The sequence below is a fragment of the Chiloscyllium plagiosum genome, unplaced genomic scaffold, assembly GCF_037043375.1.
Source record: "Chiloscyllium plagiosum isolate Xiang-an unplaced genomic scaffold, Cpla_swu_hap1 HiC_scaffold_8, whole genome shotgun sequence".
Lineage (NCBI taxonomy): Eukaryota > Metazoa > Chordata > Chondrichthyes > Orectolobiformes > Hemiscylliidae > Chiloscyllium > Chiloscyllium plagiosum.
The window spans coordinates 67722504-67748973 of record NW_028270146.1 but is presented as its reverse complement, the minus strand read 5'-3'; the positions used below and the strand labels follow the sequence as shown (position 1 = coordinate 67748973).

General features: G+C 39.9%; 1 protein-coding gene across 2 annotated transcripts in view; it reads left to right on the top strand.

Moving 5' to 3' along the window:
• slc25a21 (solute carrier family 25 member 21) overlaps positions 1-26470 on the top strand; it is a 523142-nt gene that overhangs the window by 384944 nt on the left and 111728 nt on the right. For both annotated transcript variants that reach the window (XM_043697848.2, XM_087989933.1), the window contains one exon: positions 6821-6869. In XM_043697848.2, coding sequence (XP_043553783.1) covers positions 6821-6869 — 49 coding nt within the window. The remainder of the gene's footprint in view (positions 1-6820; positions 6870-26470) is intronic.

Genomic DNA, 26470 nt, shown 5'->3' with positions numbered 1-26470 from the left:
GGAGTGTGTGCTGTCTGACAACATACTAGAAACTTTTAGAAAATATTGGGCACTGATTGGGCATGGGAGTTGAGGATGGTGGCGTTGTGATGATGGGCATATCCCACCTATTACATTTTAAGTTTATCGCTCCTCCAAATTCTTTTTGACTCCAGCACTTAATCAGCTCTTTGAGTGCTTTTTAATTCAGTTACATTTTTAGTTTTGCTTTAACACAATGTAGGGGTGGGCGGAATATTATGGTACAGTGATAATATCCCTGTCTCTTATCATGAAGGTCCTTGTTCAAGTCCAACCTAAAGCAGAGATGTGTCATAATATGTCTGATCAGGTTGATTAAAGATATGTACTGATTTAAATTTCTCTAATTTTGATTTAATTTAGAGTTTCCCTAAGGGGCTGACTTACTTTCATTTGATTTGATTTTGTCAAACTTGGTTTCCTAAGTAAGTACCCAGATAAAGAACAGCCAGCAACAATGGAAGATATTGTTCAATGTAGAGATGAAAGCTCGAAAAAATATCCTAAACTACCGTAGTATACAAGTTATAGCGTATTCTTCACGAATAGGCTGGAGGTCCTGTTGCATTATTGGCTAGATTTTTCAAAAGCTGATGAGTTTCAGATTGGGTATGAGCATACTTTGAAAGTCTGTGGATCCCAATGCCCCCAAAACGTGCTGAGATTTTCAAAGGGAGGGCAGGAGCCGGCAATCCGCATGTCTCCAATTAACAGATTATTGCGCTTGTTGTGGAGCTTATTAACAGTATTTAGAGCAGCAGTTTCATCTCATCGTATGGGGGAAAATTGAAGGTCTGGGACACATTATAGAATAGATGTCGTATAAAGAGCAGGGAGTCATGAGTGCTAATGGTCAACTGTTGTAAGAGATGGCAAATAAGCCCAGCTGCTCAGTAGCACTGAGCTATCATTCCTGGTGATGTGAAGCTTGGTTTTGTGAGCAGTGAATGGTTAGACTCTCAAGAGGTCTGTGAGACTTTTGGAATTACTTGGGCATCAGAGATGGCTACAGAAAGTCCTGGTGAACCAAAAAGTCAAAGATGAATGAATTGAGATGAGAGCAGGCAACACTGGCATTGCACTGAATAGTGAGGAGGAACTTTGACATATGCTTCCTGTTGGTCAAGAGGAGGCCAGAGGAGTGGAGCAAGGGGGGACAAGGGGACAAGGGTGCTACCCAAAACATTGGCTGTATCAGTAAAGTGTCAGTTACCTTCAAATGGCTGAGTTTCGGAGACTTTGTTGTTGGTTTTGGGTATTTATTCTTTGGTCCATAATGACCTGATGCATCATTGCTCTCCACAACAGTATCTTTTATGAAGCTCTAAGTGTCACTGAGGTACTTAAGTCTTATGTAGTCAGGTCATTCCATTGAAGAGTGGGTGGAATCTCATAGCTAATGACTCATCACGCTATCCAAATGGGGAAGAACACTAATTTTGAGATAGTTGGGACAGTGTAAGCAGAGAAATCACGAGTAATGTTTCTCCCTCATGTTCTGGATGTTGTGCCAACAGAGCCATCAAGATAACAACTAATGTGCCAACCATATTTCAGAAAAGAAAAGGCTTCCATTCAATGCTTATACAGCTGGTTTGCAACCACAGCAAGTGAATTTTGCAAAGCTGAGTGCAAAGTCTTGGCAATGTTGTTATGATGCCTTTATTCTTGGAGAACTTAATGTACCACATCTCCTCAGAACACCATCCAAACTCCTTGAGTGGCTGGTGGGGAATAAAAGTTATCCACTGAAGAGATATCTCCTGACATCTGTGTGGTATGTGGTCACAGAAGCTGAGAGATGCTAAAACCAAAGTAATCTAATAACATGAACCTGCATTGAACAAACTGTTGACATTGTTGTGTTCGCCGAGCTGGGAATTTGTGTTGCAGAAGTTTCGTCCCCTGTCTAGGTGACATCCTCAGTGCTTGGGAGCCTCCTGTGAAGCACTTCTGTGATCTTTCCTCCGGTATTTGTCGTGGTTTGAATCTGCCGCTTCTGGTTGTCAGTTCCAGCTGTCTGCTGCAGTGGTCGGTTTATTGGGTCCAGGTGGATGTGCTTATTGATTGAATCTGTGGATGAGTGCCATGCCTCTAGGAATTCCCTGGCTGTTCTCTGTTTGGCTTGTCCTATAATAGTAGTGTTGTCCCAGTCGAATTCATGTTGCTTGTCATCTGCGTGTGTGGCTACTAAGGATAGCTGGTCATGTCGTTTCGTGGCTAGTTGGTGTTCATGGATGCGGATCGTTAGCTGTCTTCCTGTTTGTCCTATGTAGTGTTTTGTGCAGTCCTTGCATGGGATTTTGTACACTACATTGGTTTTGCTCATGCTGGGTATTGGGTCCTTCGTTCTGGTGAGTTGTTGTCTGAGAGTGGCTGTTGGTTTGTGTGCTGTTATGAATCCTAGTGGTCGCAATGCTGCAATATACCAGAACTGCAAAAAGAGGAAGAAGAACACCTATACAATGTATTCGCCAAAAACGGATATCCGCGCAATTTCATCAACAGATGCCTAAGGGAAAGACAACGGAATGAGGACATGCCGCAGCCCAAAGGACTAGCCACACTACCATACATCAAGAGTATTTCCGAACTGACAGCCAGACTACTGCGACCACTAGGACTCATAACAGCACACAAATCAACAGCCACTCTCAGACAACAACTCACCAGAACGAAGGACCCAATACCCAGCATGAGCAAAACCAATGTAGTGTACAAAATCCCATGCAAGGTCTGCACAAAACACTACATAGGACAAACAAGGAAGACAGCTAACGATCCGCATCCATGAACACCAACTAGCCACGAAACGACACGACCAGCTATCCTTAGTAGCCACACACGCAGATGACAAGCAACATGAATTCGACTGGGACAACACTACTATTATAGGACAAGCCAAACAGAGAACAGCCAGGGAATTCCTAGAGGCATGGCATTCATCCACAGATTCAATCAATAAGCACATCAACCTGGACCCAATATACCGACGACTGCAGCGGACAGCTGGAATTGACAACCGGAAGCGGCAGATTCAAACCACTACAAATGCCAGAGGAAAGATCACAGAAGCGCTTCACAGGAGGCTCCCAAGCACTGAGGATGTCACCTAGACAGGGGACGAAATGTCTGCAACACAAATTCCCAGCTCAGCGAACAGAACCACAACAACAAGCACCCGAGCCACAAATCTTATCACAAACTTTGAAAACTGTTAACATCTTCAAGATGGTTTTCTGATGCTTTTGCAAATGAGATGGTGCCTTTTTTAAAAAATTCTCAAGGTCAGGTTCGTAGGAGAGTAGTCTGACACAGAACAAACGACCAAGAGGCGAGTCTGCTAGAATATGGGCATTTTATTCCCCGCAGCGTCGCCACAACCAACGGGTCTGGCTTATACTCACTCTACATGTTACCGGAACTGGGAGCCGTCAGTTCTCGTAGAGTGGTTGCCAACAACTCACGCTCGGCGGTTAAACGTAACCCCGGAGCAGACTCACCGAACTGGAGACTTTTCCAGCTGATATACTCTTTTCCAGATATAAACATTCATGTGAACAGCAGAGCAAGGCTAAAAAACACATTCCATTCTGGTTACATACAGATAAGAAGATTCACACGGGGAGGTGTGTAATAAGATTCACACGGGACTAAGCGACACCTCCATTCCGGTTAGATTCACACATGTATTGGGACATAATTTTTAACCGTTTCACCACATTCCACTGCTTGGAATTTTACACCACAGTGCCCTTCAGTACAAGGATCTGGATCAGTGGTGCTGGAAGAGCACAGCAATTCAGGCAGCATCCGAAGACAGGCAAAATCGACGTTTCGGGCAAAAGCACAAGCCAGCCATGGTGTCTCATATTGTGGTTATTTGTGTTGTGCAGCACAACAAAACAACTAAAAGAGGTTTGGTTTTGGATGAGATGGAGTTTTGAATGCCACTTAAACATGATCATTTTAAACGTCTAAGAAGAAGTGATATGATGCTACTGCCTCAGGGATATCTCGGCAACATTCCCTCCTGCTCCCCCAGTAAATTTGTAATCTGTTAATGTAATTTGTCTTTAACAAATCTATGCTGGCTGTCAAAAATTAACTTGTATACCTTTAAATGCTAACCACTTTTATCCCTACCATTTCAAACTCAAAATTCTTGGTCATATTTGAATTTCATCACTGCTCATCTTCATAAAACCTACAATGTGTCAAACTGTCTTGGACCTCCTGTGCCTTCCTCCTCTTTTTGTTCCACCTTTGGTATCACCGTCTTTCACAGTCACTTTTATTTTCTCCAGCACTTCCTCCCTAAACCCATCTACTTTGCAACCACACTTTGTCCTTTATGAAAAAATGTCATTTTTTTGACCAGGCTTCTGACCACTCCTCTCCAATGTGAAGTGTTTCATGATACGTTTTCTACATTAAAGATACTGTATAAAGACAAACTGTTGTTTTGCAAATGTCTTGCTGACAACATGCTAAACAATACTGAAGATTACTTTTCTGTCAGTATATATAACATAAAAATATGTTTTCTGAAAGTTTTATAAATCAGCACTGGATTCTATCCATCCATCACTGCCTTTAGTATATTGCTGATCCAATTGGTAATGCTGCACAGTGTGTCAAGTGATATTGTATTTATAACCTTGAAGTGGGCCACATAGGTCCCAAAAGTCCTTTGAATATTTAAAAGAGTAGATTCATATGTCACAGTAATTATGGCACTGAAGGAAACTGTTCAGCCTTCAAAATCTGAAGAGTAATCCAATCGGTCTTATTTCTGTGTTCTAATTCATTTGCCCTGTAAAGTTATTTCTCTTAAGTGCCCATCCAATTTCCTTTTGAAATTATTCCTCATCTCTATTTCCTACCACCCTCATAGGCAGCAAGTTCCCGGTTGTTGCATTCACTGCATAAAATGTTCTTCACTTATCCTTCCATCAATTGCCTAAAGCATCAAATCTGTGTCCCTTAGTTCCAGTACCATCTAGTATCATTTTATTTGTTTACTTTGCCTTCAGCAGCTGTGACCTTGTACAGGAGTATGAAAGACCACTTTGGCAGATGTGCTTTGGGCAAATAGGTTACAAGACAAGAAGCTATAGAAGCAGTAGAGGCAATGGACTTAGCTGAGATGTGTTGAATAAATAATTCACATTTGTCGTTCTAAGGGAGGAGATGCTGCACAGTCCATGGTGACAGAGGAGGAAACTTGGACACCGGACCGGTTTAAAAGATGGTATTGGAGAGGCATTGGTACTTACCATCGATAAAGCACTGAGATCAGATAAGATGCGTTCAAAAATATTGAAGGAATCAAGCGTGGAAATTGCAGAGGCATTGGGAATAATCTTTCAACCTTCCCTAAACTTGGGGTGGAGTGGAAGAGAATTATAAATTTATTCCCTTAAGCAAAAAAGGTTGTAAAGATAAACTCAGAAATTACAGACCAGTTTGATTTCAGTGGTGGGGAAATTACTGGAAACAATTGTTCAAAATAGAATTAATAGCTATATTGATAGAAAAATATTAATTGGGAAGAGATTCATGAATTTCTTAAGGGAAAATCATGTTGGACTAACTTTATGGAGATTTTTGATCAAGAAACAGAGTTGAGGAGGATAATGCTGTTGATATGATGTGTATGGATTTCAAATAGGACATTCTAAACAATGCCTCACAACAGACTTGTAAGAAAAGTTATAGCTTCTGAAATAACTGGGGTATTAGGAACATGGGTGCAAATTGTTTCTGGAAATACTCATATTGGAGGCAGTTCTGAGAAGGTTCACGAGTCTGAATCTTGAAATGATGGTGTTGGCTTATAAGAAAGATTGGGCAGGCTAGACCTTGGGATTTAAAAGATTGGGAGGTGAAGTTATTACTTATAAGGTTCTGAGGCATTTTGACAAGTTGAGTGCTGAGAGGATGTTTCTCCTCATAAGGAAATTGAGAACTAGAGACCACATTTTAATAATGAAGAGTCTCCCATTTACAATGAGAATAAGGAGAAATTTCTTCTCTCAGATCATCTTAAATCTTTGGAATTCTCTTCCTTCAAGGACAATGGAGTTTGGACCAGTAAATATAATCAAGACTGGCTAGACTGAATTTTGAACTCCAACGGAGTTGAGTTATGGGCAGAAAAGTGGAGTTATGGTCCTCCACTTGGAGGTGGGAACAATCATGATGTTACTGACTGGAAAAGTAGCCTGAATAATTTAAGTGACCTATTCCTGTTTCTAGGTTCTTATGTTCGAATTCTGAAACTCCTATGCTCCTGGTTAGCTTTCACAATCTAACCTTGTAGGTAAAATCCAACACTTGGAACTATTCTTGTAAATCCTTTCTGCTCACGTAACCCTCGTATCACTTTTGAAGTCTTGTCCAGACTGAATGCACTACTCTTGTTGTGATAAGGAATGTTTAAAGTGAGTTACTAATATAATTTTGTTTTAGTCAAAATAAACTTATACATAGCAGATGGTTTGGTCCAGCCCAAATTAATCTCAAAATGGGCTTGGTATTACTATATTCCAAAATGTGGTGAAAATAATTATTCAATGATTCATACTAGTGGTTTAGATGTATATACTGAATTAATATAAAATTACTGAGTTGTTTTCTTCCATGCACTTTTTTTTATCCTATTTTGTTGCTCCATCTTGCCTCAGTTATCATATTTAATCTTTCATACAACAGTAATTTTCACATTCCTGCAGTGAAGCATAACCATCATTTGTGCTAATATTTACTGGATGTTTCTTTTCTGTCACCTGTTTAGGTCTTGTGGAAATTTGTCTGATGCATCCCCTCGACGTGGTGAAAACCAGGTAAAGCTTTGCTTGAGCAAGTTTTATTGATACTGGAAGTCATCCAGAATGCGGGCTGTCAACTGGTGATTTAAAATGTCAGAGCTTGCCTGTGTAATTGGTATTTTAATGTCATTCTGCAATGGAGATAACTTGGCAAACTGATAATCTTTCATTCTGTGAAAAAACATGAGCCATTCCTTTTTAAAGGAGACAAATATCAAAGAAGTCCTATCAGGGCTAAAGCAGCTAATAGAATTACATTCTTGTAATTATTTTTGAGTTTGGATTTCAATTTACAATTTATTGCTGTTTTTACTGTCTAGAATCTCTATAGCTATGTTGTTTACTTCTTTCTTTTTTAAAAAAAGTAACTTTTCAAACTGGTTTTACTTCAGGGATTTAGCAAGCCAAACAAATGAGTCTTGTTTAACTATTCCCATTGACAACCTGTAGTTTACTTGCAAACTGATACAGAAAGAGTATGTGATTCAGATCTACTGTACTCTACATGCTTTAATCAGAACAAAATTTTCCTTTCTCTTAGTACCAGTGCTGAGTTGGGGTTGTGAAGAGCATTAGGGATTGGCAGTAAGAGGGCAGATTAATGGATTAGGGTAAGCATGAGGCAATTCTGTCCCATATTTTGATCAGACGTTAAAACAAAATGTGAACTTTGCTGCATATTATCATACACATTAAATCATTCAATTCTGTTTGATCATTAAGCTGAGAAACTGTTCAACCATTTCTTGTACATTAACTCATTTCATTCCAACTTCTTGACTTGTTCAAACAGATTCTGGTTATAGTTTACATGGTAGTGCAGCATATGAATGACCTGACCACAGATTCACATCACATCATATTTTTCATTCTTGACTTGTAATTGAGTACAGCAGAAAACAGCAGTTGAATGAAAGACACTGTTCTATAATATGGGAATGCGAAGGCTGGTATTCTTAAATTAATGCAATTTGCCAGCATACATGAAAAAGAGTTTGGTTTCCAAGTTAAATCAGTTTCAGTTGAAAAAGGAACATTTGAAATTCTCACTTTCTATTGTGTTGCATTTTGCTTTCAGTCCAGCACGTAGGTTATTTCACATTAGATCCAAAAGGATAGTATTCTGGCATTGATGTATTAAGAAACTTTGACACATTTATGTAAGTTAAAAATAGAAGGACTGCTACCATGAATATATTTGGAGATTATTTTGCATTTGAAATTGAATTTGAAGATTGAATTAAATCTTGAATTCCATAATTTAAACTCTACATTATTTTTATCATAGGGGTGCAAGACTAAGTTTAATTACAATTGTTAGGAACTTAAACTTTGAGATTACAAACCATTTTGGTTTGATTTTGTCATTGACATTTGACTCTATTGAATGTTAAGATAATATATTTTTAACATGAAGCCATGGCATTTTAAGTTCTCCATTTAATCAAAAATATATTATCACAAAACTCTTTTCATTTCTCAAACACATTTGTTATGCATTAATAGTAGGTTGTGGAAAGATTGTTCTAAACTTGGAGTGAAGTCCGCAGCAGCAGTGGGATGAAGTTATGGCTTTTCATTAACCTGGAAACCTCCTATTTACATGGTTCACAGCCTGGTCTCAGCTCACTTGGAGGTAACAAAGGGTGTCGGACCCAAAATGCAGCAGGGGGCTCACTCCTTTAGGGCTGCCATCTGAATCTGATCAGGTCAACTGTTTTAACTCCTGCCTCATTAGGGGAAATAAACAGGAGATTATGGTTCATGTAAGGATCATATTACAGAGCTCAAGCTTGTTCCAGACATTAGGTAGCTGATTATTTTTTGTAGAAGCCTTACTGTTTGTCCTTTAGTTAAGAATGTTAAGTTGAGTTTTTTGAGAAACTTGTATTTGTTACAGGTCGAGAGAATGGAGTAAATTAAATAGAACAGCGTTAATAAATGAGATGTGTCACTCACTGAGGGTGGATCATGTACTCAGGCTAACGTCAGTCTGCTACAGAGACTTAGTATTGATGACGGACAGCAGTGTGTTAGTGGTGCTTTGCCTTTGACATTTAAAACATTTTATAATGCTGAATGTAGAACTGTTAGGCTGAGGGAGACACTTAGTGGATTTCACATTCCAAAACAATGACATGTACTTATTTATTAATGTAGTCCTTTAAAAAAATAAGAAGCACAGTTCCTTGTTTGCTAGAGTGAACAATGTTCCTGACATTTTTTCTAGTCTTAGGTAGAACGGGAAATATCAGCTGATCCCACATAGGTTCAGATTTGCTCATGTGTACTTGAAAGGTGGGCTGAGGCAACACAATTCTTTGTTACTGTTGTAGATAGCATTAATTTAACTAGGAAAGGAAGTATACAAAGTTTTGTAAAAACACAAGTGTTTCCTTGCTGATCCCAAACAGTTCATTATCTACAGTGCCTAAGGCAAAACTAGGTCTACTGTGAAGAGTGAAATGTACCCTTACATCCTAAAATTACTCTTTATAACTACAAGACTGCTGACAAGCATACTTATTATGTAAACGAAGAATATGAATGGATATAGTTTGCAGCCTTGGAAAATATTGGCTGTATTTTTAACTCTCAAAAATTGCAGATTGAGTGAAAGATATTTTCACGATTTCCAAAGCAACCAAATCTTCTGTCTCGCTAGTTTGAAAGTAATTTGATTCTTGACATTTCTGAGTGAGAAGGAGTTAAAGAGAAACTTAATTATTTATTAGAATGTACTACTTAAAACTACAAAGAAACTAAATGAAGTCTACATCATGGTCATCAGGGAATTAGTAATACTCTCTCCAAAATGATGCTTTACTGCTTCAAGTCAGACCTAATAGGACTACCTTAACATTTCAAATGTTGGTTTGTGATTGACATTTGTCACATTAAACACTAAAAAAGTAACCTGGGAATAATTGTAAATTAATGAATTATTTTGGGTCTTAATTTTGGGCACCGTGTTTCAGGCAGGTAGGAAGAGAACAGGCCTCAAAGGATTAAATTATGAGGGGATTGAATAAATAATTTTAAAAAAACAAAGAACTGCAGATGCTGGAAATCAGAAACAAAATCAGAAAGTGCTGAAAACATTCTGAAGAAGGGTCATTGAATCCAAAACTTAAACTCTGCTTCCTCTCCACAGATACTACCAGATCTGCTGAGTTTCGCCAGCAGTTTCTGATTTTGAATAAATAGTCGTTGTATACCCTGGTTATTTTGAAGGTTTGAGTCAATTAAGCTGTTTAAAATGGTGTAAGGTTTTGATTGTATGGACACGAAGAGCAGAATCTTATGGGGGTCTGCATGACATGGCCTATGGTCCATTGTGTGACAGAATTGGGTGACAAGTGCAACTTGGCACCTCAGTCATGTTGCAGTGATCAGCAATGACTGTACAAAAGGCCTGTGCTGACTGAAGGGAAATCACTATTAATTCCACCTCCTGATCTATTACATAAGCATAATGATTGTCTGTGCAGAATGCAGCGTGAGGGTCAGTGTTTAATATGAGTGTGGACATTGGAGGGTAGTGTTGCCTCACAGGCAGCCCCTTTTCGCTGACATATTGGATCACTCAGCCAGTACAGCATCTTTATCAAGTAACTACATATGCTGAGGCAAATTGTGAACGTGTCTCCCATTATCCACTGTCACATATCTCATTGTGTGAAGGTTTTTGCTCAGCCCGGATGTGAAAGATGCAGCGCTAAATATGGTTCTGAGAGCTTCTTCTGTATCTAAGTTTGGCCCACTTCCAGTAAGAGTAATGGGCACTGCCGCATGGTGGTCACTGTAGCTGCCTACCTAACGAAGTAATAAATGGATGTAAATGGAGCAGGACCAATGGCAAACCCAGGAGCAGCAGTAGACCCTAGAAGAGGATGAGGAACACCCAGCTCAGGGAGAGGTTGCAGTTGCAAATCCCCTCAGGATGCTGAGATGTGTAGAATGCTCAGTCGTTTTCTAACCCTACTGTATTTCCTGGGCCTGAGCAAGATGCTGAATCTATATGTCCCAGGGCACTGTGATGAAACTGTACCAGATGTTGGAATGGAACCTAGATCTGCAGGAATGGGAGACAGTCTTCTTCTGCTCATTGTGAAGGTTGTTGTATTGCTAAACCTCTACATGATTCGTTCCTTCCAGGGAACAACAAGAGATCTTTGTGGGATCTCTTAGTTGAACACCCTGAAATGCAGCTGCACAGTGACCTCCAATATACTCTGGACAGAGTGTGTCCCATAAACCTGGTGGTCTGTACTCTGCACAATTAGGGCTGACAATGGAGCAATGTCCAGAGGGACTGGAGGAGAGGATAGAAATTATCTTCCAAGGAGGAGAATGAGGACATTGGGATGGGGAAAATTGACATTGTCCATAACAGAGCTCAATTATGATGGATGTTACAAACCAGTGTGATGATGCTGTGGCTTTAAGAGGTGTGTTTTGCTCTGGTTTCTTTAAGAGAGAGATTGGGGACAGGTACCAAGCAATCTATGAGGAGATAAACAACTTGTGAAACTTTGTGTTTTCAAAAGAAAGTTGGAACATTAGAAGCAGCCTGAGTGGCTGTGGTCAAGCTCTCACAGATCCAGGACTCTCAACAGTTGTTGCTGAGGACTTGGCAGGGTTGGAAGGCAGTGAATCTCTCCTGACTGCTACTCTCTCTCTCTCTCTCTCTCTCTCTCTTTCTCTCTCTCTGAGTTTCTCTCAGATTTGTCTTTTGATGTTCTTTCCCCTTGGACTGGAGAACTCTTTGTGAGACCATTTGTTTTCTGAAGACCATTTGTCTTTTTGCCAAGGGTGTATATATGGGATGTTGCTTTTTTGGAACAGTTAATTAGTAGTAGCTACTTTTTATATTATTCTGCCAAATTTTCCAATGAAGTTAAGTTATTCCAAGTTCTTCATTCTTTTGTTGTATTTTAACTACAGTGTTTGAATAAATTGAGTAACATTGAGATCTTTGACCAAGTGAATTCCATCTGGAACACAGCACTTGACATTTACCTTTAAAATATGAAAAATTAGGGTCTAGACTACGTTCTTAATATATTTTGATGGGATCTGTTGTGGTCCATGACATGAGACAAAACCTCATTTATGCCTGGTTCCCGTAGATAAAATTTAGGTGCAGCAAACAATTATTGACTGTAACATTTTTTAATCGTCTGCTGAAATTTGGTTGGCAATGTGGGGGCATAGTTCAGCTTCTGTTGATTTCATTTCTGTTACCTTTTCATTTCTGTCAATATAAGCTCATGCTTGTGTTTGAAGTAGTTCAAGTATTTGCCTATATGTGATGGTTCCTACTGGCCAGCAACAGCAAGATGCCATGTTGACAATGGACAGTGATTCCTGATGAAGGGCTTTTGCGTGACATGTTGAATGTCCTGCTCCTCGGATGCTGCCTGGCCTGCTGTGCTTTTCCAGGACCGCTGTAACCTTGACTCTTAATCTCCAGCATCTGCAGTATCCACCTCCGCCTAGTGGATGGAGGGAATTGAGTAACACTGACTTAGAGGGTCATCATATGGGATGCAGTTAGGGACAAGTAAGATCTGTGGTGTGGTGGTCAAACAGTGATGAGGGTAAGAGAAGGCAGTTGTATGTGCAAAGGCATGTCAGCCATGTCAGCTTTGGGCCATTAACAGCATGGCCTTATGGCTGTTGTGCCACTAAGCTGCAGATGAGGGGAAACGCCAGCCTTCCAATGCTTATCCAGATGCACAGCAACCTTTACGGGATTGTTAAGGTCCATAGGATACTCATCTTTGGACAGATCTCCACTGAGTCGCAGTTCCTATGCGTTTGGTGTGTGATAAGATGGGTGGAAATTGAATATGAGATGCTAATGGACTAGGGTAAATAATTAATTTGGTTAGCCTGATTTAATAGTGAGAAAACATGTGAGGCCTCTTGGCAAAAATCCTTCCAAAAAATCAGATGCAGCTTAAACTAGGCTAACAAAATGTAAGATTCAGTCCAAAGTAACAATTTCCTCTAATTGAGTTGACTAATGGTCAGACTCTTAAAAATTAAAAGGCCATGTGGACTGAAAGCACATTTTCCTTCAAAGGGTATTGTAAATATGAAAATATCTTGTAGATGCTGGATAAATTAAAATTTTCACAACTGTTTCAGATAGATATGATTTGATGTTGGTTTAATTGGATGTGGAGCAGAAATGGATAGAAGATGTTGAGATCTCGGACAACATTAACTTACTGGCAGAATAGACTTGACTGCTAAGTGATCTGCTCCTGTTTCTGGACTCCAGAGATTCTTTCATTCGTCATGGAATATGGTCATCATTAGCTTAGTCAATATTTTTTTGCCAATACCTAACTACCCTTAGAAATGGCAGTGAGCTGCCTTCCTTAGCAATTACATGGCATAGATACACTCACAGTGGCTTTAAGGAAGGGGTTATAGGTTTCTTTTTACTCAATGATACTGAAGGAACAGCAATATAGTTCCAAATTGCAATAGTGTGTAGCTTCGAGAGAAAATTGTTAATAGTGGCCACTCCCTACATCTGTTGCCCTTGTCCTTCCAAATGTTGAAATTCATTAGATGGACCATAAGATATAGGAACAGAAGTAGATCATGTGAACATGACTGATCTGACAATCCTCAACTCCACTTTCCTGCCTTTCCCCACAATCCTCAATTCCCTAACTGATTAAAAATCTCAACCATGAATATCCTTAATAACTAAACTTCTACAACCCTCTGCAATAAAACATTCCACAGAATATCTACTCTGTAGGAGAAGAAATTCCTACTTGTCTGTGTTATAAATGGGTGACCCCATACTTTGAGATTATTAGATTACTTACAGTGTGGAAACAGGCCCTTCGGCCCAACAAGTCCACATCGACCCGCCAAAGAGCAACCCACCCAGACCCATTCCCCTACATTTACCCCTTCACCTAACACTACGGGCAATTTAGCATGGCCAATTCACCTAACCTGCACATTTTTGGACTGTGGGAGGAAACCGGAGCGCCCGGAAACCCACGCAGACGCGGGGAGAATGTGCAAATTCCACACAGACAGTTGCCTGAGGCAGGAATTGAACCTGGGTCTCTGGCGCTGTGAGGCAACAGTGCTAACCACTGTGCCACCGTGCCGCCCACCTGACTAGACTCTCCCACAAAGGGAAACAACCTTTCTGCAAAAAATGTGTCCAGTCCTTTAAGAAGCTTGTATGTTTCAACAAAATGAACTCTTGTTCACATAAATTACAATATGTGCAGGCCCAACCTATTTAACCTCACCTTATAAGGCCATACCCTGGATCAATCTAGTGAACCAACTCTGACCTACCTCTAACACCAGTCTATCTTTTCTTAGATAAGCAGTCCAAAATTGTTCACAATATTCCATGTGTGGTCTAAATAGTGCCTAGTATAGGTTTAGCCAATGTTTCCTATTTTTATTCTCCATTCACTTTGAAATAAAGGCCACTTTCTAATTGCCTGCTCTATTACTTGCTCAAATTATGAGCTCGCTTTTTGTTTGAGTTTGGAAACTTTCATAGTTTTTTTGCTGTGCATCTAGTGGATAGTACACATTGCATCAGTGGCAAAGGGAGTGAATATTGAAAGTATTAGATGGGTGGCAATATATTGGGCTGCTTTGACCTGGATTGTATCACATCTTTTGAGTGTTATTGAAAACACACTCTTTCACAGAAGAGTAGTCATTCCATACATCTGTTGCCCTTGTCCTTCTAGATGTTGAAATTCATCAGATGGACCATAAGCTATAGGAACACTCTTCCATCACACTCATGAATTGTGCCTTATAAATGATGGGTAGGCTTTGAGGATCCAGTATGTGAGTTATTTACTACAACATTCCCAGCTTGTGATCTGCTCTGTTGCCACCGTATTTCAAGTAGCACGGTGGTCAGTGGTTAATACAGCTGCCTCACAGCGCTAGGGAACCGGGTGACTGTGTGGAGTTTTCACGTTTTCCCCGTGTCTGCATGGATTTCCCCTGGGTGCTCCAGTTTCCTCCCACAATCCAAAGCTGTGCAGGTTAGGTACATTGGCCATGCTAGTGTTCAGGGATGTGTAGGTTAGGTGGATTAGCCATTGAAAAAGTAGGGTTACAGGTATAGGGTACGCTGGTGGGTCTGGTTGCAACACTGTTCAGAAGGCCAGTGTGGACTCAATGGGTTGTATTGCCTCGTTCCACATGGTAGGGATTCTGTGATTATTCTAGGTGGTTAGTCCAGTTTAGTTTCTTGTCAGTCGTAACCCCCATATGTTGTTAGTAGGGGATTTAGTTATAGAAATGACATTGAGTGGCAAGGATGATGTTTGGAGATAGCTATCGCCTGAAACTTTATTAACGCACATTTTACTTGTCACTCATTAGCCCAAGCGTAACGTGTCCATTTGGACATGGACTACTCCAGTTTCTGAGGAGTTGCAAATGATGCTGAACACTGAGCAATCATCAACAAATATCCCTGCTTCTGACTTTAAGATGGAGGGGAGGCTTTTGATGAATCATCTGAACATGATTGGACCTAAGACACTACCCTGAGGATCTTGTGCAGAAATGTCCTAGATCTACAATAACCATAGCTGCCTTCCTTTTTGCTTGGTATTTCCTATATTAATGTTAAGTTTTATATTTCATAATGTTTAACTACATTATTTACAACATAAAAAACTTTGCTAAATTATAACAGGTTTTTTGGCTGTGGATCTTATTGATTTTCAATGGGAAATGTTGAGAGACCACATACTACAGTAAGAAGTAGGGCAATTGGTGTTAATATAATGTGTAACGCAACAAGTGGTGTTTTACAATAGATGTTTAACTGCACTTGGTATCACCTTACGTGGATACCAACAATCCTTTACTGGTGGCATTTAAAAATAATGTTTAAAAAGGCATTAAAATTCACATGGGCTGTAAAATCTGTTACAATCTGATCTACTGATTGCTTCAATGTCTTCAGTATTCATCATGTTTCTTTTATTATTTATAATTCTGTGTTTTGGTAATAAATGTTGGCAGATGTATAAAATAATCATATTATTCATGAGAAAATGGGAAATGTTTAGTCCTTATTAGTAATATTTCTTCACCATGGAATTCAGAACTGTAATTAAGGCACACATAACAGTGAAATTACAGAAAATGGCTTTTCTCTTACAAACCCTACTACGTCTATAAAATACAAATAGAATCATCCCTGCTGTTTCACCTGACCTATGAACTACTGAGCAATCGGGCACATATAAGGAAATTCCAGATGTGGCAGTAGTTCCCGCATCAATGCAACCTAAGGTTTTGTTCTTAACCTAACTGGATATTTTATTTTTCTACCAGAAAATTAAACTTTGGTGTAGAAGAAATAGTTCTCCCCCATGGACAAATGGAACAAAGTACTGCTGAGTTAAATGATTAGGTCTGCATTAAAATATGTGTTATTTCTAAAACATACCCATTAAGTACACCCACTTCTAATGTTTTATATATGTTGTGAATTTAAGATCTCTGGCACCGCCCCAATATCTTGGGACCAATTCAAAGCTAAGTCATAGTCCACCTCTTTTCCTCCATTGCAGTATCTTCCTCTGCTTCAAATGTTCAAGGACTCCTCTCCAGAAAAGCAGAATCATTTCAGCCTCAAACAGTCTCAGTGTTTCGTGCTCCATTAAAAGTGTTCCATGCTCAAACAAGGCATTTCTTCTTATATTTCCTCAGCCCAATAGCAGAGAATTCTTTCCTGAGCAGGAGAGGATAGGGATCACTCGTAGTTATAATCAGACATCCTTGTCCTGGCAATGAGTAAAATGCACTGCCAAGTGCTGTACTGATCTTCCATTACCTGCACTCTAAGTGCGTCCTTAACATCCCCAAACTTCTTCCCTATTTTGTAACTCGTCTCCTGTCTTGTTTTTTCAAGTTCCAGTGGCATCTGCACAGACCCTATCCTGAAAAGACGAGCTCCTCCTCCAGTGCTGAGGAAGAAAAGGTAGATGCCTCAGATGAAACATCTGTCTCCAACATACTCCACCAGCTTAGATCCTGATATCTCGTGGCTATATTAGCTGGGTTAGAGGCAGGAGCACATTCTACTGGCATGTCACTGTTAGCAAAGGAAGAAATGCCCAGGTCACTGGCACTCAGTGGACCATCGGAGATCAGGCACATGCTCAGCCACAGACAGGAGAGATCTCACAGTGTCAGCCATCAAATACTTCATTCAAATGCACAAACAGGCTCAGGTGCAGCAGGCAGATTTGTCAAAGGTTAGAGGAGTTCACTAATGCCTTCTGTTCTGTGCTATGTCCAGCATGTATGTATTTGGCTGCCTTTTTGTCAGGTTGGCATGTGCCATGCAGTCCCAGGTCCAGCTGGATATACACATTGATCTGTGCTCCATCACTGGAGCCAGTGGTGCTCAACACTAATGGCAAGGCAACAGGAGAGTGAGGGACATCACTTAACCACATTGCAGGGCTCTTTTCTCACAAGGAGACAAGCTAGTGCCAGTTTGCACCCACCCAGATGAGGAAACACATGCAGCCCCAAGATGTCTCCTCTCAGGATACTCCAGAGATGACCAGGATTGCCACTTCCATGAATCTGCAATCCGCAACCGTGTGGCAGTTCAAGGAGAGTGAACTTGCATTGTGGCAGAAAACTCTCATTATGCCTGGGCCCTCTAATGACAAAGGCCCCAGGCATTATCCATCCAAAACTCCAAAGCCAACAGGCCTCATTGCTACAGGACAAACTACCTCCACCCTACCTTGGGCTTCAGGGCTGTAATATAAGTAGTGGAAGGGAAAGGAAAAAGAAACCCTTCTAGGGGCACATAGGTGGCACTGGTGGAAGTTGATTGTAAATGCATCATTGCATTTTTAAATGTTCACTTTACATCATCAGCTCCATGAACAACTGTTATTATAGCTACAGGTACAAAAATGAAAGTAGAGAGACGAGCAATCATTAGCATCAAACAATTTTGCAACACTCTCTCAACAATAGTTGTCTTTTCTGTTACACCCATGCTACCATGAAACTTTGTCATGACTGAATGAGGAAGCATCAGGATGTTGTGAAAGGCTTCCATCGGTTTGTAACTAATAGCTTTATTAAACAACAGGAAGTGAATGAGAAGAGTCAAAGCAGTAAGCAACAGTAGTAGTTGAAATTTCACAGGGATGCTGGTTTCTAAGCATCAGTACATTTACAGACAATAAAAGATGGCTGTGTTGCTTTGGCTGATAATAGTGCACTGTAGGATGCTGAAGATGATGTTCCTTCCAAGATACATCCTAAATTTTCTATTCAGTACAATGCCACAGCCTTCAGGAATCCTCATGCAGGGCTTTGTTGTGTTCTCCAGTTGTCCAAAGGAAAGAATCCAAGGGTTAATCATGTCATCTGTCAATACTGCGCTGCAACAAACCCCCAGACCTGATCTGGTGGGAACTTGATGTGGAAGTGACCCTCATCAACCAGAAATTTGTTGAAGAAAGGATTATATTGGAGATCTGCATGACATTGTGACATAGTGATCTGACTGCCATTTCTAGACAGTGTAGTGCCAGTGTCCCTCTATAAACAGCACAGACTTTCTCAGAAGATGAGCAACTCATCTTTCCCACATCATGCCCCCTCAACCTCCAACCCTACACTCCCCAAGAAAGTCAGCATTGCATATATGAAAACAGTGTGGATGTTTTGTAGTTCATGGTGTGAATTAAGTAGCTCCTGAACATTGTGTGGGCTAATAAACCTTGGAAGATGATTGTGACTGTTGGAGTTAAAGTGAATCTTTACAACTTATTTAGCATTAAATGGTGCTTTACACTAGATTTCATTTATAATGTTAAATGATATAGTCAAGATTGCCTGTGGCCAAGAATTTTTGTCAAGACAATTGGTCAATACATGATGGCCACATAGAGGATTATGTGATACCCAATGCCTGTAACCTCTACTGTGTAAGTGTCTGTTTACCCCTTGCTGGGCCTCACATCAATCACAAGAAAAGCTTACTCCCTCAGTGTAATGATTTCTCCCAGCCTTTTTACCTGTGCGCATACTTGTGATTTGGATGAGGATGGAAGGTAAAACTTCACAGGAAATTGTATGTAAATGTTGTGGGAATAGGTAATAATGACATGTCAATGTAAGCAAATTGGCCTATATCTAGCTGTCTACTAGTGAGATATTCTTCTAATGAAAAATCAGATTTTTCTTTTCTCGGCATCAAGACTCATTTTTCTGTTCTCATCATGTTTACAAACTGACTCACTTTTGTCCACGTTAATCAGGAGCTGGGGAAATTCCACCTTAAGCTATGAACACTGATCTCTTCATAAAAACCAACTGGACATTTATAATTACTGTTTACAAAAGGAGACTTTTCATTTGTTGAATTTGTAGCTCAATGATCTTAACGGTTTTCAAATTACACACATTCTCTGTTGTCTTGTACCCTTACTGTGAATGAGGTGATCTTAAAATACTATATTAATGCATTAGTTTAATATTATCTCTGTTGATGCTCACTTATACTATTGTCACCTGTTGGAAATGTTCAAGGTTAGGAACATGGATCCTTTTACAATCAACTACTTAATGTACAATCTGTGGGCATACTATAGCTTTGTAGCCTTCCATGATGTTCAATGCAACTGAAAAATGCTTAACCTAACACCATTTTTCGGAGAATAAGCCTCCTCAAAGGCGATTTCAATCCTCCATTGTTAGAATCTTTAGGTTGCTTCTGGACTTCAGAAAAGTATCCAGACTGGTAGTAAGGTGAGATCGCATGGGTTTCAGAGGGAGCTAGCCAATTGGAGACAGAGGGTGGTAGTGGATGGCTGCTTTTCAGACTGGAAGCCTGTGACCAGCAGAGTGCCTCAAGGATTAGTGCTGGGTCCACTGCTTTTCATCATTTATCCAAATGATTTGGATGTGAATGTCGGAGATATAGTTAGTAAGTTTGCAGAAGACACCAAAATCAGTAGGGTAGTGGACAGTGAAGATTATCTCAGAATATGAGACCTTGATCAGATGGCCAATGGGCTGAGGAATGCCAGATGGTGATTAGTTTAGATAAATGTGAGGTGTTTCATCTTGGTAAGGCAAACCAGGGCAGGACTTATCCACTTAATGGTAAGGTCCTGGTGAGTGTTGCTGAACAAAGAGATCTAGGGGTACAGATGCATAGTTCCTTGAAAGTGGAGTTGCAGATAGACAGGATGGTGAAGAAGGCATTTGGAATGTTTCCCTTCATTGTTCAGAACACTTGAGTATAGGAGTTGGGACATCATATGGTGCCTGTACAAGACTTTTAGAATACTGTATGCAATTCTGGTCACCCTGCTATAGGAAGGATATTGTTAAACTTGAGAGTGTGCAGAAAAGATTTACAAGGATATTGCTGGGACTGGAGCATTTGAGTTAGAGGGAGAGACTAAATAAACTGAGGCTTTTTTTCCCTGTAGTGTCAAAGGCTGAGCAGTTACCTTCTTGAGGTTTAGAAAGTCGTGAAAGGCAAGGATGGGGTGAATAGCCAAGGTCTTTTTCTGAGGCTGGAAAGTCCAAAACTAGAGGCATAGGTTTAAGGTAAGAGCAGAAAGACTTTAAAAGGCCTGAGAGGTAACTTTTTTCACACAGAGAGTGGTAAGTAAATGGAACGAGCTGCCAGAAGAACTGGTGGAGGTAGGTACAAATACAACATTTAAAGGGCATTTGGATGGGTATATGAATAGGAAGGGTGAGGAGGGATGTGGACCATAGTAAATGATACTAGTTCAGACTGGGGTGTCTGGTCAGCGTGGATAGGTTTAACTGAAGCGTCTGTTTCGTTTTGTATGATTCTGTGATTCTATAAATTATGTATAAGTATTCTGCAAAATGGAGACACTCAAATTACTGTCAGGTTCTTTTGGTGTGGAAATGCTACTAAATTCCTCCAAAATACAAAAATGATCCTTAATCAGATAGTTCACAATAGTCAATATTGGGGTTGAAAGAAAACTCCTGTCCCAGTGCATCACCGGCTCGGATTTTGCCACAATGAGGTTCTTCCTGACAGTGGGACACCTGCCTGCATGGGAGGACAGTAGGACCATGGCTGCAACATTCCTAATGGCAGCCGATTAAGAGGTCAGCTCCAGGACCACTGTCCAATTAAGGATGGATGGCTGGTCTTCTGACTGGCCAACCAAATCAGAGATGCACTAGGTCTGCAGTTTTGGTAAAGATGGCCACTGCTGAGCCTGCAACTGGGAAGAATGGGTTTACTGGGAATGAGGGATGATCATGCCAACAATGATGTTGAACCACATATATAATCAATGCCACCAGAGGATACCATCTTGAACCATAGAACCTGTGGAAAGGAATCCTGCTTTGATCCTCCAGGAAGCTACTGGGAGGCTGCATTAATGCAGTTGGTGCACTCTCTATGTAGCTGGATGCCATTTCTACACTGGCATAAAGACAGCAGCAAAGTAAAATGAACTTCAATAGGCCAATGAATTGACCACCTACTGTCAATCAGCAGGTGGCTGAGCTTCTGACATTCCCACAACTTGAAATAACTCCTGGTGCAGAGTTTCCCAAAGCAAGGCCCAGAACCCTAGTTAGGGTCAGGAGCGAAAGTATTGGCAGAGTGAGCTTCAAGCAGCAATAGCCACCACAGCATTTCATCGCCACCATGCTCTTCTTCACATGCCCTCTCTACCCTACTCACTTCATCTATGATCTTCACCAGCCCTCCTCACAAACCCCCTCTACTTCTCAGTTTTCATTGGTTGGGGGAGGTGATGTCACAGCACTTTTCAAGCCTTGACATGGGATCACATTAGGAACATTTTGGAAAGCTCTGCTTAGCAATTGAACACCTTAGGTTTCCCTCCTGATGTCTTTCACTGTCATTCAACACTCTAACTCTATAAAATCATCACTATTATGTCAACACAATGCATTACAGTTGCCAAAGCTTGATTTCTGTAACAACTAGAGTTGGGCATTTATGAAGTAGTGTCAGTATTTAAATTTTCAAATCTGCTAGGCGAGGAATTTGAGCATTAACCAGCAATTTCCAAACAGGGCACTCTATTTCTTAAACTAATTGGAAACAAGGTGTCTTCAGCAATAATAGCCACTACCAAATTCAAAATTTGGTAGTGGCCAGCATTATAAGTAACTATTTTAAGTAACTGTAATGCCAATGCACTTTAGAAGAAAAAGGCACAGAAAGTTAGCAAAGAGGCAACTAAAAGAATGTAAAGGATGACTAGCAAACAGTAAAGGGAAATAGTAAGGTGTTTGATAATCAACATAGAATGATGCATTGGGACTAGAAGTACTTTGGACTCGAGACTGAGAATAGCTAAGATACTTCTTAAATATTTCACAACAGTTTTTGAAGAATAAAAATTAGATTGCAGAAATACTTGAACAGGATGCAGTGAATGCTAGAGATAAATGTTAAAAGGCTGCTATATTGAAAAGTTAATAAGACTAAAAATGCAAATTTGTCAGGACCAGAGGGCATGAAGCTGAGGTTATTGAATGAGATTGAGAAGATAGCAGACATGCTTTAATTGTACAAAACTCTTTGGAAATGATAATTGGGGCAAATGTCCAGAAGGTAGAATACATTACAAATTTGTTCATGATAAGGGAAAGATAATAAGCTCACAAATTATGGGCCAGTTCATCCTAGCTAGCATTCGGTAAATTCCTTTGACTGGACTTTCCTTCTTGTATGGGTTGGAGGGCTTCTACACAGACTTTGCCAAAGCGTAACCAATTTCTCTGACTACTATCCATCCAGAGGAGATTTCCCAAAGATTGCTGACACTTAGCAGGAATTAGCTAAAACAAAGAGAGAGCAAGTGGTTTCTGCAGCAAAGGTATCCCAGTAGAACCTACAATTTGCAAAGGAGGACAAATAAGGCAGAAAAGCTCTGAAGGAGGCAAGAGCTGAAGGTTTATAAATCAACACAGAGACAAAGACAAATGAATAGGGAAAAAAGAGGCTTTTACGTAATTCTCTACTTCCACTTTTATATTGTGGAACTGTTAACACTATTCCCTAAAATCTTTGCCAAGTCATCCCAAGGAATAGTGTTAACAGGTGCAGAGGGGTAAGAAATAGTACTCTGGTCTGGTTCCTCGAAGATTTTACTATTTTGATGGGAGTGCTATTCAAGGTAGCTATTGGAGCACAGTTAGGACCGAAAAACTGTGGCTGCTGTAAATCAGAAACAAAACCAGAAATTCCTTGAAAAACTCAGCAGTTCTTGCAACATTTGTCGAGAGAAATCAGAGTTAACATTTCAGGAGGAGTGACCTTCCTCAAAACTGTTCTGAGCAAGGGTCACTCAACCGGAAAGGTTAACTTTGATTTCTCTCCAAAAATGCTGCCAGACCTGCTGAGCTTTTCCAGCAATTTCTGTTTTTGTTTTTGCATTTGAGCACTGTAATGAGTTCCATTTGTACAAATGATTAAGATATAGGCACAGCTGGAATAGTCTTGAAGTTTAATCTCAAATTTGAAGAATGGCAAACTTGTGATGGAAAATGCTCAAACAGGATTGCAACCAAATCTCTCAAAGTAATATTCAGAACGCCGAACAAAAACTTAATCAAAAATGTATGTTGTAAGCAGTATCTTGAAAGGAAGAAAATACAGTAACAAAGTTACTTAGGAAAGACGTTCCAAAGCTTAGGAACACCAGAACTAAAGGTCTGATTGCCAAAGTGGAAGTAAAGGGAACTGAAAATTCACAAGAGGCTAGAATTTGTGTAGAGCAGAAATCTTGAAGGATTTTTGGATTGAGGAGCTTACAAAGATAGGGTGAGAATGAGGCCACAGAGAATTTGAAAACAAGAACAAACATTTCAAAATCGAATTGTTATCCAATTAAAACCAATGTAGTTCATTAATAACAGGGACCAATGGAACTTGATGCAAGTTGATGTGCAAGTAGTAGTGTTTTGAATGAGTTCAACATTACAGAGGACATAATTGGAATTGACAAAACTGACAATTCTTAACGATATGCAGATGAAGGGAATGTTTTCTTTGTATATACTGGAGAGGTTTAGCAGATCAGGAAAACAAATTCAACAAAGACAAAACATGATATTTTTAAGAAACAAATGTAAAAATAATGAAACTTTTTAAATGCTTAACAAAATAACTTGATTTAAAATTGAGGATTTTAAGAACCTGATTTGCTTTTCTCCCAGTGGCTATTGAGGGACTATAAAAAAAAAGTCAAAGGAAATTTGAAAACTACATGACAAAATAGTATGTCAAAAGACAGCAGATATACAGCTAATAAAGGAAAGTTATGTTTATTTGTTTGAAAAAAGTGATTGGGTTGAAAAGTATATTGAAAATATATCAATATTTAGAAAGGATTTGAGTTCTTAAAAGAAGATTGGTATGAAAAATGTTCTGGATGAAAAGTATAAAATAGAGTAGAATATTAGTTGATGCACAGAAGGAAACAGTATGGTTAAATATGAGTTGATTGGATTGAAAATGATGTACCCCCAGGGTCAGTATTAGGTCCACATTTTTCTTTGTGCATTAGATGAATCAGAACACAGATACACAGAACACTGTCTGAAAATGTGTTTATGATAGGGAGTATGGCACTCAGCAGGATGACTTGAAGGTTTCAGGAAGCCAGACTACTTATTGGAAAGGGCAGACAGTTGACAGATGCCATCTAATGTGATTCAGTGTGAGATACATTTCAGGAAGAAAAATAATAAAAGCAAGTAGATATTTAATGGAAAGCTGCCAAATGGTGTGGAGAGAGACAAACACCTTATCTTTCACCTGGGCACCCTACACCTGGAGGACTCAACACTGAGTTCTCTAATTTCAAATAATCTCTATCCCCATCCCCCGACTCCCTTTCCAGCCCCTCCTGCTCCCTCCCACTGTTCCAGCCACCAACCAGATTCATTCCTACCATTGACCCACCAGGTTGTACCACTCTACCTGTCTTCACCTATCCCCACTTCACCACCTGCCCCTGCCCCCCCCCCCCCTTTATGTACAGTTACCCCTCACACCCACCCCAGTCCTGAAGAAAGGTTACACCCAAAACATCGACTTTTGCACCTCCTGATGCTGCCTGGCTTGCTATATTCTTCCAGCCTCCTGCCTGTCTACCTAGAATTGTGTAGAAAAACAGAGATCAAGAGTTGTGTAAAACAATTATTAGCAGCATAAATCTGAAGAGTAAATTAAGTTGTAATGAAGCCAACTAAAATGCATAGATCACAGGAGTCATGAACTAACAATAAATTTGTGCAAAACAGCAGTTAGTACATTATTACAGTATTGCAAACATCCACTACAATGATGGTGAATTTACTGTGCAAATTGACTCATGGTGCTTGTGTTAAGAAATTAAAGTTATAACACGATAATTGAGTTAATAGGATTATCCCATTGGAATAGGGAAAAATAAGAGCATTTTACACAGAATTATTGCAGTGCAGAGGGAGTCTGTTTAGCCTGTAGTAGCTGTGCTGGCTGTCCGTTCAGAACAACTTGGCAAAAGTGAGTATTGCATATGCTGGAGATTAGAGTCGAGAGTGTGGTGCTCGAAAAGCACAACAACATCCGAGGAGCAGGAAAATTGACATTTCAGGCAAAAACCCTTCATCAGGAACAACTTGCTTAGTGCCATTCCATGCTTTTTCCTTGGTGTTTCCTCTTGCCACCATGCATTTTCACTTTTCTGGTATCAATTCAATTTTCTTGCGAATGCTTTGATTGAATCTACTTCCACTACACTTAGTCAGTATATTCCAGAACCTAGCCACTCGTCGATTGGAGATGTTTATTTTCTCATGGCACCTTCAACCTCGATTGTCTTGTTCTTGATTCTTCTCCCTATCGACTTTGTCTTGTGTTTGAAGATATTGATCAAATCTCCTCACAATCTTCTCTTTTTTTATTAAGGCAATCCAAACTTCAACAATCTCTTGATGGAACTGAAATTTATCTTCCCAGGGGCCATTTAATTGAATCGTTTCTGCATTGTCTATCACATTCATATGTTTCCTGAAGTGTGGCACCCAGAACTGCTTAAGTACTCCAATTGTTTCAAACCAGTATTCTATTAATAAAGAAAGAATACTTTATGGCTTATCAATCATTCTCTCAACTTGTTCTGCAAGCTTCAATGATTTGTGTACATTTATACAGTACCTCTGCTCCTATACTGCCTTTGGAATCCACCATTTACTGCCCATTCTACCAACCTGTTTTGGTCAGTTGAAGTTCGACACTATCATAGAATCACAAAGTCATAGAGATGTACAGCACAGAAACAGACCCTTCAGTCCAACTCGTCCATGCCAACCAGATATCCTAAATTAATCTATTCCCATTTGCCAGCACTTGGCCCATATCGCTCTAAACCCTTCTGATCCATATACCTATACAGATGCCTTTCAAATGTTGTAATTGTACCAGCCTCCACCTCTTCCTCTGGCAGCTCATTCCATACGTGCACCACACTCTGCGTGAAAAGTTGCCCCTTAGGTCCCTTTTAAATTTTTCC